The following is a 17,329-nucleotide window of genomic DNA, read 5'->3' as shown; positions in this document are numbered from 1 at the left end:
AACCAAACAGAAAAAGAGGGAGAAAACAGCCAGGGAGCAGGAACAAGGGGGTTTGATACGCCGACACAAAGCCAGCGCAGCTGAGCAAACACAGCAGAGGGAGTAGTCCTCCTGTCGGGGATGTTGTGGCAGGGATTTGGGTTCGCCGGGCAGGGAGCGAGAGCAGGAACCCGAGGTTAACACAGGAATCCTGCAGGGCCATCACTTCCAGCAGGCTGGGCCGTGAGAGTCCGATGCCCTCGCTTACACGCTCCTGTTAGCCTGACTGAACAGTTCTGCTTCGATACACTGAGTCATTATACTGTCTCCTCTGGCTCACAAGCTGCTGAAGGTTGACACAGTGGGAAATTAAAGCACCCTTCATGGTCTGACCTCCATCTTTAGTGTGTATGTGTATGTGTGTGAGTCTGCAGGCTCATATATGCCTGTTTGTATGTGAGCCAGTAAAGTTTGCAGACCTTGAAGAGTCCCTGCTCATTGGCGGATACACAGATAGCTGCTGATAGCCTGTGATGACCCAGCAAACCGCTGACCTGGCACGGCTGCTCAGCCCATTTTGGTCAAACAGGGGACTGGGGGATCAAAGGTCAACCTGCAGAGCATGAGGCCTAATGGGCTGCCTGTCTGTGCTATGCTGCTCTGAGATAGACGAGGCAGATCTGGTTTCACAAAGCCTGGAGTGGAGCGACGGCGTAACACGCACACTCGCGCGTGCACACACACACACACGTGCGCCCGCACACAGGAGGCAAGAAAAAGGTGACAGAAGTCACAACAACAAGGTGCAGACAGGACCGAGGCGGGCAACATGGCCGGCTGTCAACCTGCTGACCACACAGAGGATGTTCCCAAACGTGCGTAATGATTGATCTGTCCTTGCTCATTCTCTACACAGATTCCATAACCTTTTGATCATTAATGTTGCTCACCCACAACACACACACACACACACACACACACATACACACACACACAGTTCACTTCCCGACCAATCAAACCGCACGCCGCACATTCCCCAGAGCATTCCAGACCAGGGGAGCTATTCCAGGACAGGGACCAACCCCCCCACCCTACACCACCCTCACCCCTCCGAAGCCAGACTAACAGCCAGGCACTGGACTGGTTACAGCTCCCACACCAGACAGATCACTCACTGACCTCTCTGGTGTCAATTCAATTAGTCTAATAAAAAAATGTTAATAAAACTTAAATGAACAGCTTAAATTTCCAAATAATTTAAGGCTGCAGCTGTTTAATTTGAGTGGTGGGTGATCTGTATTATTCTGGTGTTTGGCTTTAAAGTGTTGGTTTTGCAGAACACCATCATACCAGCTATAATCAATTACAACTTCACACACGTGATAGGGTAAAAAAAAACACTGATGGTCAGATGATGAAATGATTTGTCTTTAGTCAATTATATTTACTGCATGCTGTCACGGCCTAACCACAGGCCTGGGGAAACGTATTACTATCGTTTTGTCTTCTTTAGTCGTGCATTTGAAATTACAGAAACTAACGCTAGTTAGTCCGCCAGACTGAAGGTAAGGAAGAGAGGCCTACCTTTGTCGTAGCCGGCGCCGGTCCTTCAATCAGCCCCAACACTCCATTGATACTTCATTTTTAGACATTCAAGGCGCGGACAAAACATTAAAGGAACACGCCGACTTATTGGGACTTTGTCTTATTCCCCGTCTCCCCCAGAGTTAGATAAGTCCATACATACCCTTCTCATCTCCGTGCGTGTCGTAACTCTGTCTGACGCACCCACCGCTAGCCTAGCTTAGCACAGATCCTGGAGGTACCGGCTCCATCTAGCCTAGCTTAGCACAGATCCTGGAGGTAACCGGCTCCATCTAGCCTACTGCTCCCAATAAGTGACATAACGCCAACATGTTCCTATTTACATGTTGTGATTTGTATAGTCACAGCGTGTACAAATAACAAGGTCACATGAGACGCAGCCATCTTCTAACCGTATACAAACTGGGAACTATATTCTCAGAAGGCGAAGCACTGCTTCTTGGGTGGAGTGATTAGCGCAACACCTGAAAAGCACCGTTGTTACTCTCTGTTGTCTTATACGGTGAATAAGACAAAGTCCCAATAAGTTGGCGTGTTCCTTTAACACAACTTGATGGGAAGATGTCACAACAAATTAGAAAACACATCCTCTTCTCTCGGACTCTCGTCAGTCACTCATATCGTGCTTTACTTCCGCTTTGTAAACTTTGTGATGGAGGTAAGCCCCACCCACCTCAGCCTGGCGGCTAATAGGAAATGATTAGGACGTGACAATGCACAATTTCAAAAGTCATAAAGTCAGCTAACTGGCTCAGCAATGTTATTAATGCAGTAATATCTACATGAAGTTAGCTAACATTAGCCACCAAAAGCTACTGGTATCAGCAAGGTAAAGTGTATTGAACTGAAAAAGGGATTGTTTTATGTTTTATTCTTTCAAAAGTGACATAGTCTCACTTTAAGTATACTTTTGTGTGATAGCACATATTTTCAGCAGTGTGACTTTATTACACAATCAACATTATGTAGTTACATATTAAAGTCATAAAATATGTGTTGCATTAAGACGAAGGAAATTGTAAGAATGAAAAAGAAAATAGTTTGCCAGTATAATCCCAAAATGTGTATGTGAATACACATGCAGTAATGTGTGTGTATGGGTGTCTGTGTGTGTAGTTTTTTTTTTTAAATCCTGTAATGTCGTACCGTATGACTGTCTGTCGCTCATGGTGAGGGCTCACCTGTTTCAATGCTTTCATGCACACCTGGTCTCTGACTGTAACAAAGAACCTCCATAAAATCTGCTCAAAGCCTCTCTTCATTCCCTCGTACTCACCTCACTGTCCACTGTCACTTCACATTTCTACTGCAATGTTTTCAGAATACCAAGTCTTTTATTGTATAAAATGCCACTGAGTTTCAGCTCTTGAAGTTTTGTAAGACAACACAGTGAAATATAGGAAATCATTCCACTAGATTTAAGGTAATGTTTCTCGACTCAAGTTAGTTCTGGAAACAAAATAAATCACATTTAGAAAACGTGGGAATAATCCACAGAAATGCTTTTTTTTATAACAGGAGTTGACCACTCAATTCTAAACCACTTATAAAAAGGGCTATTTAAGAGTCTAACGCTAACTGCTAGACTAAATAACTTGTTAAAATGGGTTTTTCCATGCAGTTTGGAAACATTGAGTAGTCTGAAAGCCAACAGTTGGTGGGCTCTGCCACGGCCCAGCAGCCCAGCAGCCCAGTAACCCAGCCTTGTGTGTTTTCTTGCTGAGCTGGGCTGAACTGGGCCTTTGCTGTGTGCTGTACCTTGCCGTGCTCCGCAGGAGCCGCGTGAATAGGCCTCTTGTTATGTTCCTGTTACTCAGACATTCGGTCACTGTAAGCACCCCGAAGGAAAGCCGTACCTTTGGAAGCTCTTGAGCATTTTATCAGCGCCAGCCGTTAGCAAAATACAAAAGTGGAAATATTCCTGTAATGTGAAACACGCGGCTTACGGTGAGAGGCCGGGCTGGGCTCACCTTTCAGGCCTGCTACAAATTTTGTGACTGGAACAAAGGTCGAGTAAAAAGAAAGAAGAAGGTGATGAAAGAATGCGGGGAAAGTACAGAAAGAGACAAAAACACCATTGATAACTCTAAAGGTTGATACACTGGGAAACCTAAACATTCTTTACTACGGTATGTATGCGGGTCGAACGTGCCGCCAATACGAGAAGCTGGTATGTTAATTAACTGCAGCTGCGACCCCCTGACCCCCGGCACCTGATCGGTGAGTCACACGGCGCCGGTCCTCCACAGTAGTGTTTGCCACATGTCTTCATCAAATAAGCCGTAATCCAGACACTGTTGACATTAGCTCTGGCAGCTCTGGATGCCACCGCCATATATACTTCCTCCTACTTTAAGCTCCATATAGTTTCATAGAGCTGATTATATGAGCTACTGCGCGCATGAATGTGCTTCCAGTAATATAGAGTTGTCCACATGTGGTTGCCAGGTAGAGGGTCCTACAGGTTAGCGTGACACAGAAGAAAACAGGCTCAGACGATGAGCAGATGTGCGAGGAGGAGTGCAGGTGTTTGGATGGAGGAGGAATCTGGGTGCCCACATGGCCTGAGTCCTCTATCTATGTGGTTTTCAACAGCAAGTTGAATTTCTCAGATTGACAGCACTCTAGTAGCCTCGTGAGACCGTCCTGATCTGGCGAGCTCCAGTTTTCCACTCGCAGATCAGTCTGGCATCTTGAGACAGAGAAAATTTGGAGCCGTTCGCCAAACGACCGACCAATCAGCGTTGGCTTTGAGGCGGGTTTAGGTGTGACGCAACGAGAAGCGACTGTTCAGTCTAAACAACATGGCTGCTTCCACGGATGAGATGAGCGTAGCTATCGCGCAAGTTTTATCCAAATTCGAAAGTATTCCTTCGTTGAAAGAAGAGCAAAAAACGGCTATAACTATCTGGTAGTGTCAGGTTAGTCAGGTTAGTGATAGACAGATGGTTTGTCCAATCAGCTTACCAGGATTTTCGCCCCTTTCCAAAAGTTCTCCAACGGAAAGTTCCCAAATGGACATGCAGAGCATGCTGGTGGAGTCAGGTTAGCACTCTAGCCCAATAGATTTATTTATTTTATTTTTATGGGGGGGGGGGGCAATCATATTTCAGGGAGGACCCCCCCTCTAGACCCGCCCCTGTCAACAGCAAGCAGAGCCGGATGATACTGAGGCACAAAAACATGCAGACGTAGCCAAAGTATCACTGTTTGAGGCCTATCTCCATCAGGATTAAATCGTCTAAATATATAGAATAAAAAGAGCTAACAGATCTGTGATGTTGCTACACCGCTGTGCCTGAGTACAGCCTCACAGAGATGCCGGCGTAATTGTAGACTCTTAGTTTTGTTATTTTATGCCAATTGAAATTATCAATCAAAAGTATTTTAAATGCCTCCAACACTGACTTTGGTTGTGATGACATGTACTGATTTTTACCAAATATGTTTCTGTGATCTCAGGCGTGGCTATGAAGCATTATTTTGATTTATTTTTCAGAGAAATGAAAGAGATACAGATAAAAGAACAGATGCTGTTGCTCGGTTTAAGGCGATCTGCAGCCTCTCACGCAAATCAAAATCCTTCATTCCCAAAAAAGAGATTTGGAAAAAAGATTGCTGACTGCTCTCATCCTTGGCTGACAAAATGATCTTTCTGTAGCCAAATACAATCTGTTTATCTTTTCGATGATTGACGATGAACTTAAAGTAATGACTGTTTTCCTAAACGGATGTATAATATTTCTGGCAAAGTTTTTAAATTGATGAAAAAAAAATAAAGTGTGGGGTAGAAGAGGTGTGGTTGGAGGAGAGCCTGATCATGTGTAACACACAGTGTTCTGGCTGACCGTTCTCCACCTCTGGCCCTCCTTGAGTTTATAAACTACCTTTTGTAAATTCAACCAATCCACCTCCTTCCCCACCTCCTCCACGCTCCTCTCAAAAAATAATGAAGCTTGCCACCATCTGTGTAAACAGGCTTGGCTAGTAAGAGCTGCTCTTCTCCCTCTCGTTCATACTGGAGCCAGCCACAAGGCCCTGTGTGTCCCCAGTTATGGGGCTGAGTGTGGTGGCAGTGGAGGGGAAGATGGGAGAGGAGAGGGGAAAAAAAGGAGAAGAGGAACACGGGGGTGAAGTTACCCTCTTATTGGGCCCTTGTTGGTCTTCCGCCATGGAGCTTTCTCAAATCAATCCAGGGATAAAACCTTTAAGATTAGCCAGAAGGCAGGAAGAAGAGCCCTGGTTTTAATTTCTGTGGATACAAGCACACAGAGCCGACTGGGTTCTCATCATCTACACGAAGGGGGGCCCATCGGCGTTTGATTCATTTTCTAGCCCTATGCATTTTTCTGTGTTTGTGTGTGCCTCTCGGAAAAGCGTTTGTTTGCTCAAGAGCTTTATTTACATTCACAGGCACTTTTTGGACACACTAAATTGATTCCAGGCCCTTTCCTGGGTCATGTCCATCAGCTCAGCCACAGTCCACAAACACTCTGCACACAGCGGGACCATTCTCGAGGCCTGCTGCTCTGCCGCTCGCCACCGCAGTGACACACAGCAGCCATTTTGTGGGAATGTCTTAAAAGCCCGGTTGAGGGTTTGGGTGGTTTGCATGTTAACCCTCTACTTTCACCTGGGTCCTCCTAAATTCTCCCTCCATCCATCTTTTTCTCCCCCGGGGGCCTGCGCTCGCTCACTTTTTCCAGCCCATTCTTGAAAGTAACTGAACGATGCAGTGAACATCGGAGTCCTGCTGGTGATAGACTGTGAGCTGCTGGAGGAAACCACAGGCTAACCACTAAAAAGGGCTCCGATAGATAGTGAAAGTGCTCCACAGGAGCTCTGTGTGTGTGTACAGTCAGACCGGCCAAATTGTCACTCTTGGCTGTATTTCTAGTCTGCCTCTCCATGACAGGAATGCAGGGAGAGTTCTCTATGTTTGTTGGCAGGGACATTTGCACAACAAACATACGTCTCAATGTGCCAGCCACATTTCCCTCACTGGACTGACTGCTGGACCAGAGTAGGAGAATGTAAACAGATCTGTGTGGGATGTCAGCTTCCCTCATTATTACTAGATAAAGATAGTATCCGAAGAATGTGTCCCTCAGAGCCTCCCTGACCAGGATGTCCCCCAGGCCAAACTCCAACGCTGACCCATCGGTCATCAACTCGGCTCCGTGCACAACCACTCAGTGGTGGAAGAAGTAATCAGATCCTTTACTGAATCAAAAGTAGGCTACTGATACCACACTGTAAAAATACTCTGTTACAGGTAAAAGTCCTGCATTGAAAATGTTACGTAAGTAAAAGTATGTAACTATCATCATGAAAATGTACTTAAAGTATTAAAAGTAAAAGTACTGAATGCAGAAGAATCCTCACATTTTAGAAACTGGTAACGATCAAAACAGTTCTGTCAATCAACTAACTGTTTAATATTGTTGGGTAGTTTAATTTATAATAAAACATGTTTTGTGTGCAAAAATCTCAATTTGTAAAGTAACTACAACTGTCAGATTAATGCAGTGGAGTAAAAAGTATAATATTTGTCTCTGAAATATAACGGAGTAGAAGAAGAAAATAGTAAAGTACAAGTACCTCAAATTTGTACTTAAGCACAGTACTTGAGTAAATGTATTTAGTTACATTCCATCACTGCAACCACTCCTACCTCTCTCTTTTAATCTATGTCAGTCTCTCTCTCTCTCTCTCTCTCTCTCTCTCTCTCTCTCTCTCACTAGTCTATATCGACAACATTTCATTTCCGGGATTGTTCAGGTGCCTCTGGAAATTCCACCAGATGTCCCTCATTTTCGGCCGGATGTCCCGTTACCTTCTACTTTCTTAGTGTTAGCGTTCTAAACTCCGGTGGATTTACAGTGCACAGCATAAATGAGTACACCCATGCTGAATTTGACTAAAAAGAGTAATAAAAAATCTTCTTTTGGAAATTGATCTTAATGCCTTAATTAAAAAAAATGAGGAAAAATCCAATCTTTAAGGACACCAATTTCCTTTGTGAATGAATAATGTATGGTGAATAAATAAATGTTCTTCCTTAAAATACAGGGGGCATAAGTCAGTACACCCCTATGTTAGATTCCCATAGAGGCAGGCAGGTTGTTATTTTTAAAGGCCAGTTATTTCATGGATCCAGGATACTATGATCCTGATAAAGTTCCCTATGTGGATACTACTTGTATTACTGTCTTTGAATTGTGTCATGCCCTTGTCTTTTGAAAATAAAAAATAACTGATCACAAAAAAATAACGTGACAGTTGTGATTAGGAAAACAACAACGGGGAAACAAAACGCCACACGCGGGCCACGATCCCCGGTCTCCTGGGTGAAAGTCCTGTGTTGTTTGGCCCATCCTCCTTACGCGGATTTTCGGCATTTCATACTACTCGCTACTGTAGTCGTGCTGTGATCACGACATATGCTTCCCATTGAAAAACATTAGTTTACATTTTCGTGCTGGCAATCACGAAAAAAAAAAAGAGAAAAACGTGCCCGTGTACACCAATCAATACATTAAATAACATGACCATTTCACGAATTTCCGTGAGACTGGGTTGCATGAACACATGACACTGTCATGACACAGTCATGACACATGAACCCTAACCCTAACCATAAACCATAAACATTTATGACTTGTTCATGACCGTGTCATGTCACTCTTATGTAGATACCTTCAAGTAAAGTGTAACCACAAGTTCCTTCCCGAGGCTTTTTTGAAGAGGCACCGTCATCGAGTCCGTGGCTTAGCACCGCCCATGACAATTGTGATTGGTTAAAAGAAACGCCAATAAACCAGAGCAGGTTTTTCTTCCATCCAGGAATGCAGTGTGGACTAGCCAGACTCTCCTCCGCAGTGCTGTGGAGGAAGGTCTGGCAATTCCGAGACTACTCCCTCACTGATAAGAACCGCCATTGTTCCATCTCTCCAGAAAGACCCTGAGCCGGAGCTCCCTGCCAACCTCTGAACCTGCCGGGGGTTACAGGCCTTCTCTGTACGCAGCACAGCTCCCCACCCTGGGCGAGCCCCTTGGCCTCAGCACAGAATCAACTCTTTGTATGTTTGATTTGTTATGGTTTTTACCCCTCTAACGCGCTCACACACTCTCCACCGTCACAGAGCCGGCGCTACGAGGAATTCTCGTTCCAAATTTATGTCTCTGTTTAAAGCATTTATTGCTCTTCAAGCCCCTTCTCTTTCCCCTTTCTACAATCATATTAGCTGTTACTGGAAGCTTATAGACTATGAATACTTAAGTAAATTGAATTTGGACGGCGCAGGGAGAGGCCAACGGGTGCAGCATGCTGTTCATCCCCTCAGTGACACCACCTCCTTTCACTGACCATGTTAATTAATAGGTGTTGACTTGTGTTTGTCCTACAATGCCACAATTTAGAAAGTGTCTGAGAGGGTTGGTTTCCCCCTTTTGACAGCTTGGTGTATCTCTTTGTTGTCAGAGCGAACCCACACACTCACTTTGGCGTTTCTTAGATTTCGACTCACCGCACCATTTGTTTTCTTTCTTTCCCCCCTTCAATGTTCTCATTCTGTTTCCTGTTTTGCTAAACTTCCTTTAGTCTCCTAATCTCATTCAATCACTTGTGATTTTACCTTTCCTTTTAGAACTCTACAGTAGTGGAAGAAGTATTCAGATCCCTTACTTCAGTAAAAGTAATAATACCACACTGTAAAAATATACTCTGTTACAAGTAAAAGCCCTGCAGTGAAAATGTTACTTAAGTAAAAGTATGTCAGGATCATCAGGAAATGTACTTAAAGTATTAAAAGTAAAAGTACTCAATGCAGAAAAATCCTCACATTTTAGAAACTGGAAACGATCCAAACAGTTCTGTCAATCAACTAAGTGTATAATCATCTAACCATTTAGCTGTACTTGTAGACCTGTATATTGTTGGGTAGTTTAATTTATAACGAAGCATGGTATTTTTATAAACTACATGTGTTTTGTGTGCAAACATCTCAATTTGTAAAGTAACTAAAGCTGTCAGATGAATGTAGTGGAGTAAAAAGTAGAAAGTGGCATGAAAAGAAAAGACTCAAGGAAAGTGCAAGTACCTCAAATGTGTACTTAGGTACAGTACTTGAGTAAATGTACTTAGTTACATTCCACCACTGGAACTCTATATTGTCTGTTTGTGTCCTGAGTCCTCCTTGGCATCAGCCTCCCTGTCTTACTCTCTTGCCCTCTGCGTGGGAGGGTCCCTCGGCCTAGAAAAACACTGAGTGTTGTGGAGGTTGGGAGGCCAGAGCAGCTCAGAGAGCTGTGCTGTTGCAAAGGCCTGGGGCAGGGCCTCCTCTGGGCGTCCCGTTTGTCTTGGCCCGACATTCCCAGCCTCTCCAAGCGCCCCTGTGGTCGGCCTGTGGGTGTGGAGGCAGACGGTCACATTCCCGCCAGCCCATGGATAGAAGCATCCCGCGCCGCTCCCTCTGTTGCTCCTCAGCTATCAATCAGCAAAGTTCTTGGACAAACAGCCAAAGATACAGAATGTGACCAACTAGCCAATAATCACAGGTCAGCGCTGTATCTGTTACTCTCAAGATAAGACCCAATCAATGAACCCAGCAGCTCCTATCATGTTTGTACAGAGCCATTGTCTTCTTTGCAGCTGTAAGGGCGGCTCCTGACAAAAGATTGCAGTCACACACACACGCACACACACCAGCCACTCTATTTCTAAATTATGCTGAGTGTAATATTTAAGGGAGTAGTTTGCTCCGCAGAGATGAGACGAGCGATAAAATATTTGCTTTACCTCGGAAACCATATCTTTTAAGCTGTCGAATCTTTAAAACCTAGATCACATTTGACCAGCTTAGGTGTGTTATGTGCACACATCGTCTGCCAATGTAGCGGCAATCTAAACCATCTCTCCGAGTTTCATAAGAAGCACCTGTGTTTGGAGACTTAACATTCCACATACTTATCTGACCAAAAAAAGGCTTTTGTGCATAGCACACATGTACTGAATAAACTGTACTGGAACATGAAGGTACACACTCGCCAGAGGGGTTATAATAACGTGTCAACCGGCTACTGATGTGCACCTACTTCTAAAAGTAAATCAGCAGCATTATAGAAACTTGTCTACTGAAAATGCGAGACAGCACGTCGTCGATATTTTTCTGTGTCATGTAATCATCACCTGTAGTTATGTGGTGTGCTGGAAAATGTTGCTTTCCACACACTGTTGCAATTTCTCGACATAGTGTGCTTGTTGTGACAACTGGCAACTGTAAACGACAAGCTTCAGGCACCGAGCACTGCTGAAAAAAAAACTCCAGACACTACCCCCACCCCCCCACCCCCCACTCTTTTCCCTGTTCGGCTCTGCACAAACACACACACATATATATTTACATGCATGCACTCACGCTCCAGCCACTGTTTGACCTGTCAGAGGGATCCAAACAAACATCCGCTCCCCCTGAAAACCACAGTCTGGATTTATGTCTGTTCTCCTGAGGAATCTAAAGAAAACATAAAGTTAAAGTCTGAATGCGTCCCCGGCTGTTGACCTGCTTGTGACTGACCTACCTGCTCATTCTTAGTCCAGAGCCTTTAGTGCAACCAATCAATGGGTGGACTGTTGACCTCTCCCCTGGGTCGTAACTCGAGCTCATAAGGCCACAATAAAGCTAGCAGGGGTACGCTAGCAAGGTGGCATCATTTGAGGAGTGATAGTCTCAAAATGGAAGGTTTCGAATGGGCGAGCGGGAGGAGGGCTCGGCTCCGCTGAAAGCCACAAGGGCCCACACTGGTCACATTAATCACAGTCGGGATTGTGGCTCTATTTTTAGCCAGGAGTTATCCATCTATGTGCTTAATCGTCCCTGCCTGTTCACTGTCCTGGCTCCTACTTAAAAAGGCCCCAAGAAGCTACTTTTCTGTCTCCTCTCTTTCACTCTTACTCTGTCTATACTTTGCTACACAGGCACAGGTGTTCATCACTAATGATACGCAGATATTATTAGTCCCAGGCCTGTGCAGGATTGTAGGGGATCTAAGTTTGCATAGTATTCAGTCCCTGTTGGGTTGTTTTTAAAGCCTGCAGAACAAGGCCCCTCTGTGGTGCTGCTCATGTCGAAGTGTTTAAACTAGCAAGAGAGACCCTTTTCTCTCCCCTCCCGGTTTAAGGGATTTTTTTTCACTCACATTATTGTCGCTGTAAAGCTCACCAACACAATGCTCTCCCACTTAGTGCCCCCTGCTTTTTCACAAACACACACAGGGACGGGCGCACACACCCCACTCAATCATCCGCACACAAACACACAAATGCAGACGCGCATGCCTCCCCCCTAACCCCCCCACCCCCCAGCCTCCATCTTATCCACAGTGTATATAAAAGCTGTATCGAATTGCACCTTGAGCTTAATTGGCTCGGCAGTACAGTGCGCTGCTGTCGACAGTGACAAATCGCTCTTTCAGAGCCCCGAAGAATGTCTACCCACTGCCATGTCAGAGGACACAGGAGGAGGAAAAACAGTTAATTGTCCACTGGCAGCTGTTCAAATGATGTCGTAACTGCAAAGAAATTCATAGGAGATGCCATTTGGAGCTTTATTTATTTTACCTTCTTCCTCTGTTTAAGATGGTGCCTGGCAGCGTATAGGGGCGTTGTGGGCACCAGGGACTCAGGAGGAAGGGCCCCGTTCTCTGTGTTTCTACTCAAGGAGTGCAGGACTTAGGTCAGAGTCCTGGCTGCTCCCTCTGCTCACACAATGCTTCAGATCAGCCACTTCCTCCCACTGAATCACTCCCACTAGGTAGAGCAGTACACAGATCAGATGGGACAGCTAATTCAATTTGGCGCTATCTGTTATTTTAGGAGCTCAGTGACAGTGTGTGTGTGTGTGTGTGTGTGTGTGTGTGTGTGTGTGTGTGTGTGTGTGTGTGTGTGTGTGTGTGTGTGTGTGTGTGTGTGTGTGTGTGTGTTTGAGAGAGAGAGAGTGTTCAGTATGTGCACACAGCCACCAAGACTGTGAGGGAGCGGTATGTCAGAAATGAACGTGTGTGTGTGTGTGTGCGTGCGTGCGTGCGTGCGTGCGTGTGTTTGCTTGCTCTCCCCTGGCTTGACAGGGGACAGCTCAGCTCATAGTTGGCGTTCCTACCCATAGAGCTGTTTTATTACTGATATCCTCAAGCCCTGCATGCTCTCATAACGCGCCCTTCTTATTTCAGTCTCCCTCACAGCTTTCTGCCAGACAAAGCAGCACCGAATATGTCTCACACACACACACACACACACACACACACACACACACACACACACACACACACAGGGACAAAGAGCTCTGCTCAGTGTCAGTAGGAGAACAGCTGTGGATGCAGAGCAGTAAGTACGAGCAGAGCAGCAGGTGACCATGAAGTCACTGCAGAGTACAGAACAGATGGAGAAGAAGGGAGGAAAACCGGGAAATACAGGAGCGACTGAGGAGTAACGCAGAATTCAAAGAGTTGTTCACTTTTTAAAAACTTTTATTCATCTAACCAAGGCTTTATTTATGGCCCTGTGCCTCATGTCTACACAGTGAAAACCACTGACACCTGGGCGTTTCCCAGTCAGCCCACAGTCTACTGTTAAACAGCCTCATTGCAGCAAATGAGTTAAGTACCTAGCTTGAGGGCATCTTTACAGTAGTTGTGGAGGGACGAGGTGAAAGTTAAGGATGATAGGCTGGTTGCAGTGGACGATATCACCCGCGGTATACAGAGCAGGAGCCCACACACCAGTGGAATTTTCTCCACACCGTCGCTGAAGTCATTTAACTGTTTTCTCTCAGTCCCAGGGAACCTCACCGCAGTCATGCAACACCGTGTATGATTAACGACACAGTGAAAACAAAAGTGTTATCCACAAAAAGAACTAATAGCTGCATGTGGGAGAGATTGGATTCAATGTCTCCGGATGCAGGAGGCAGTGTTAAGCCAACTTCTCTGCATACAGCATTTTTTGGTTCTATGTATAAGGGGATTTTAGACATTTGTAAGGGTTATATAGACCATTTTACAATGTTTCCCCCTTGCTTCCAGTCATTTTCTAAAACAATGAAGTTATATTATATCAGAGAGAAGACATACATCAGTCAAAATGGTTGTGTGTTTCAGATTCTGAGACATGACCTCATAAAGACTTTTTTTTTTGTATTCAGCATCTCGCCACTTAAATCCACATTTCAGCACTCACTCTCAGTAAAATATGTGTCTGTGTGATTCAGCATGCGCCTACAACAATAACATGCGACATCTGGTTCTATGTGCGTTTCTCATTCTCCCAGTGTAACATTGTTTTTACAGCTGTGTAAGACATCATGCAAAAGGAGGACAGTCATACCACATATGTTTTTCAGCTTCTGTGACAGTGTTTGTTCTAATTGTCTCCATGCTTTTTCCTGCCTCATATATTTTTTATATTCTTTGCCTCCTCTCGCTATCTCCCGTCCATCTACCTCCGTCTCCATCTGCCTCCCTCTCAGACCTTGCTGATAACCTGGCAATGGACGACTTCACCTTCCAGGAGCAGCTGCTGACCCCTGGCTTGGCCACAGCCGGGGTCGGAGGCGTCTCCTCGCCGGCGGCTCCGCTGTGGAGGGGCTACCTGGTCCAGATGCTCCCGGTGACGCTTGCTCTGCTCCTGCTTCGTCACCACTGACCAGTGCACTCACACATTCCCATCACCTTTTTCTCCCCCCCCCCCCCTAGGATTCAACACAAACTCTGTGGAACGGGACAAACTTTTGTTTTCAGTTCTGGTTCCTAATGTAAAGTTCAGTGGCTCAACAAAGTTAGCACGAACAAAAAATGCTACATTTCTCTTTTTCTGTCTCAGTTTTGTTTCATTCAAAATCACTGGATGTCCTCTACAAGCGTTTTAAAGCACACCAGATAAACCCATGGCATCGTGTAAATAAAAAACTTGCCCTCTGATCCACTCCCACTATGGTTATTACAACTTTTGTGCCCTCTTGCCTCACCTCCTCTCTCCTATCATACTGACTTCTGTATAACAAAGTGATGGGTGCCCTCGTCATGAAACAGCTTCGTCATTAAACTGCAAGTGAGGAGCTTCTCAGAGAACAGACACACCACAGAGCGTTATTAATTGCTCCCAGTCTGCAACAAGTTATTGCCCTACAGAGATATGTTGGAAGAAGAAGAAAACTTTTGCAACTCTCTTCCATGGGAGTGAATGATCTCCTGCCAGGACTGGCTTCAGCTCAGGAGTTGTTGTGAACTCCTTATCGCCAGAAGCTGAGGTGAAACCCTTATTTAAACATGCTCTGTTACTATTTAAATCTCCCTCTTTCTCTCTCATTGTTTGTGTCCTAGTGATAGCTAAATTATTTCAGACTGATTCCCTCAACTCAAGTGTTCACACTCCCACTGTCAGTGTTTCCTCTATTTTGTAACGCTGATGATTTTGTTTTTAACAGTATAGCCACATAAATTAAAAAAGAAAAGGTCTATCATAAGAGCCTAAATCTCCAAATCAGCCTGATAACTGTACAGATGTATGTTTCTCTGTGTTGATAACATGTTTACAAAACTGTTTTATTTGAAATGTTGGCATATTTCGCACTAATATATGTTTTGTGGACTGAATTATTGGACTGTGAGGCATTGCGAACTTCTAGCTTATTCTTTAGCACTGTGGGTAAAGCGAGGAGTAATGTGAAATATAAATATGTGTCAATTACTTTTTTAATGTTGGTTTGCATGAAGCTCATGCATTCTCAAAGTCTGGCCTTTGTATTTAATTATTTGTTCTATGTTTTGTTTAAATCAGATGTCAATTTTTATTTATTTATTATTTTTTGTTTAGTTTGGTTCGTGTGGTGAAAACGGGATTCCAGCTCCCTTGTTTAGACTGGAGGAGGTGCGATGCTTGTTTGGAAAGACTAATTAAACGCTGAAAATGTATCTTCTGCTGCCATCCAGCTGACTTCATAGCTGTGAGTGTGTAGACTTTACTCACACCAGAATATCCATCTATCATTAGCTATACCCGCTTATACTTGAGGGTTGTGGGGGTGGGGTCTGGAGCCAATCCCAGCCGCCATTGGGTGAGAGGTGAGGTACATTCTGAACAGACACATAGCACAAAGCACAGGTGGAACAATAATGACGGCTCTGATGTATTCAGTGGTGACAGTGAGCCAGTATGCAGAGTACCAGGGCGCCTGGCGCTGGAACACCTAAACAGAATGCAGCCCTAATTAAAGGTCCAGTGTGTAATGTGTTTAGTTGTTCATTATCAAAATCTGTGTTGCCCGTTCACAAACTTGTCCTTTTTCATGAATATTTACCACCAACATCAATTACAAGTATTCATATTGGTTTGAAATTTTACATTTGCATTTGTATAAACTGGGGTAGATGCTCCATATTAATACGGCATCTTGAAATACGTTAGCCGGTAAGGGACATACAGGATATACTGCTCTACCTTTCGCGTTTTCGCTGTCACGTGATAAACTCACAGGTGCGGCTAATGGGTATCGTTGCTTCCCAGCCGTGACATTTTTTTTCCCACTATGGCCACGCCAAGACCCGCCCTTCAATAGCTACTATTGGCCAGGCGTCCATGCAAGGTAACGTAACCTGATTTGTACAGGTCCTATCCCCTGACCAATCGGCTATCCTAACCACTCAAGGTGAAATGCCTAACCCCAACCAATCAAGCTGCTTCGTAGGGCGGGACTTGGCGTGGCCATAGTGGGATTTGTAATTTCGCTTCCCGGCCCAGGAAAGTTTGAAGAAGGAAACATGGAGGACCACACGTATTCAAAATCCAAATTTCAGGAACAGGAGTCTTCTTCTTCGCCCAGAAAAAGAAAAAGGATATTGAAAAGAGTAAGAGACCGGCTTTTTGAAGCGTGAAGGCTACCGTAGCTGTAATACGTTCTTTGAACTGCGTGGAGCGAGAGAGTTGATATATGATCTCAACGCTAGATGGGAGAAATACCTACACATTGGACCTTTAATGGTATTAGTTACAGCTGTGTTTGTCATGAGAAATGTCTGTCATGACCCGTCCAACAGCCAGGCCGACATCAGACCTGTGATTAGAGGTGGGTAAAAATGAATGCCCAGAAATATGTTGATTTTCTTTCAGTTGATGAGGAAAGTACAATGTATAATAAACTAAACATGTTTTATTGTTGTGTGTTTTTTCGTTGATGTGTCTACATGTGTGTGAAATAACCTAAACTGTTCTTGTGTAAATGTATCACTTGCACAGAGAGAAGAAGCTGATTGAGAAAATGAATTTTCAGGCCCTTTTGAAAAGGAAAGATTCACATCTTACCACTGTGTAAGTCTCATTTCAACACATGTCCTATCTGGAGGAGAAGCTCTTCACACCTGACTACATACCCATCATTACAGGAGGGTGTGGTCAGGTGTGGTCTGTTGTACTTGCGACCACACCAAACTGGGATGTAGCATTGCACATTCCTGTACTACAACCGCTACATGGCAGCACAGGCAGGATTTTCAGCCTGAGCCTGAAAAACTGAGTTCCAGACACAATTTTTAGCCCGTAAGTTACGACTTCAAGCCACAACTTGGTAGCGTTCCAGGCAAAGTCACGACAAACCCTTCCAGCTAGCGTTAGCTAGCGTTAGCCAGCGGCTACCTAACGTTGACATTAGCTAGCGCTAGCTGATACTAGCGATTTCTAGTCAGCGAAATATTT

The 17,329-nt window shown here is 44.7% G+C and overlaps 1 protein-coding gene across 1 annotated transcript in view; it reads left to right on the top strand.

Annotated features, from left to right (window-relative positions):
* gpc3 (glypican 3) overlaps positions 1-16,790 on the top strand; it is a 129,030-nt gene extending 112,240 nt beyond the window's left edge. The window contains exon 8 of the mRNA XM_078261180.1: positions 14,109-16,790. Coding sequence (XP_078117306.1) covers positions 14,109-14,284 — 176 coding nt within the window. The 3' untranslated portion in view covers positions 14,285-16,790. The remainder of the gene's footprint in view (positions 1-14,108) is intronic.
* Positions 16,791-17,329: the final 539 nt, after the last annotated feature.

The sequence above is a fragment of the Sander vitreus genome, chromosome 10 (genome assembly GCF_031162955.1).
Source record: "Sander vitreus isolate 19-12246 chromosome 10, sanVit1, whole genome shotgun sequence".
Lineage (NCBI taxonomy): Eukaryota > Metazoa > Chordata > Actinopteri > Perciformes > Percidae > Sander > Sander vitreus.
The sequence above is the reverse complement of the archived record's forward strand: the minus strand, read 5'-3'. Positions and strand labels throughout refer to the sequence as shown.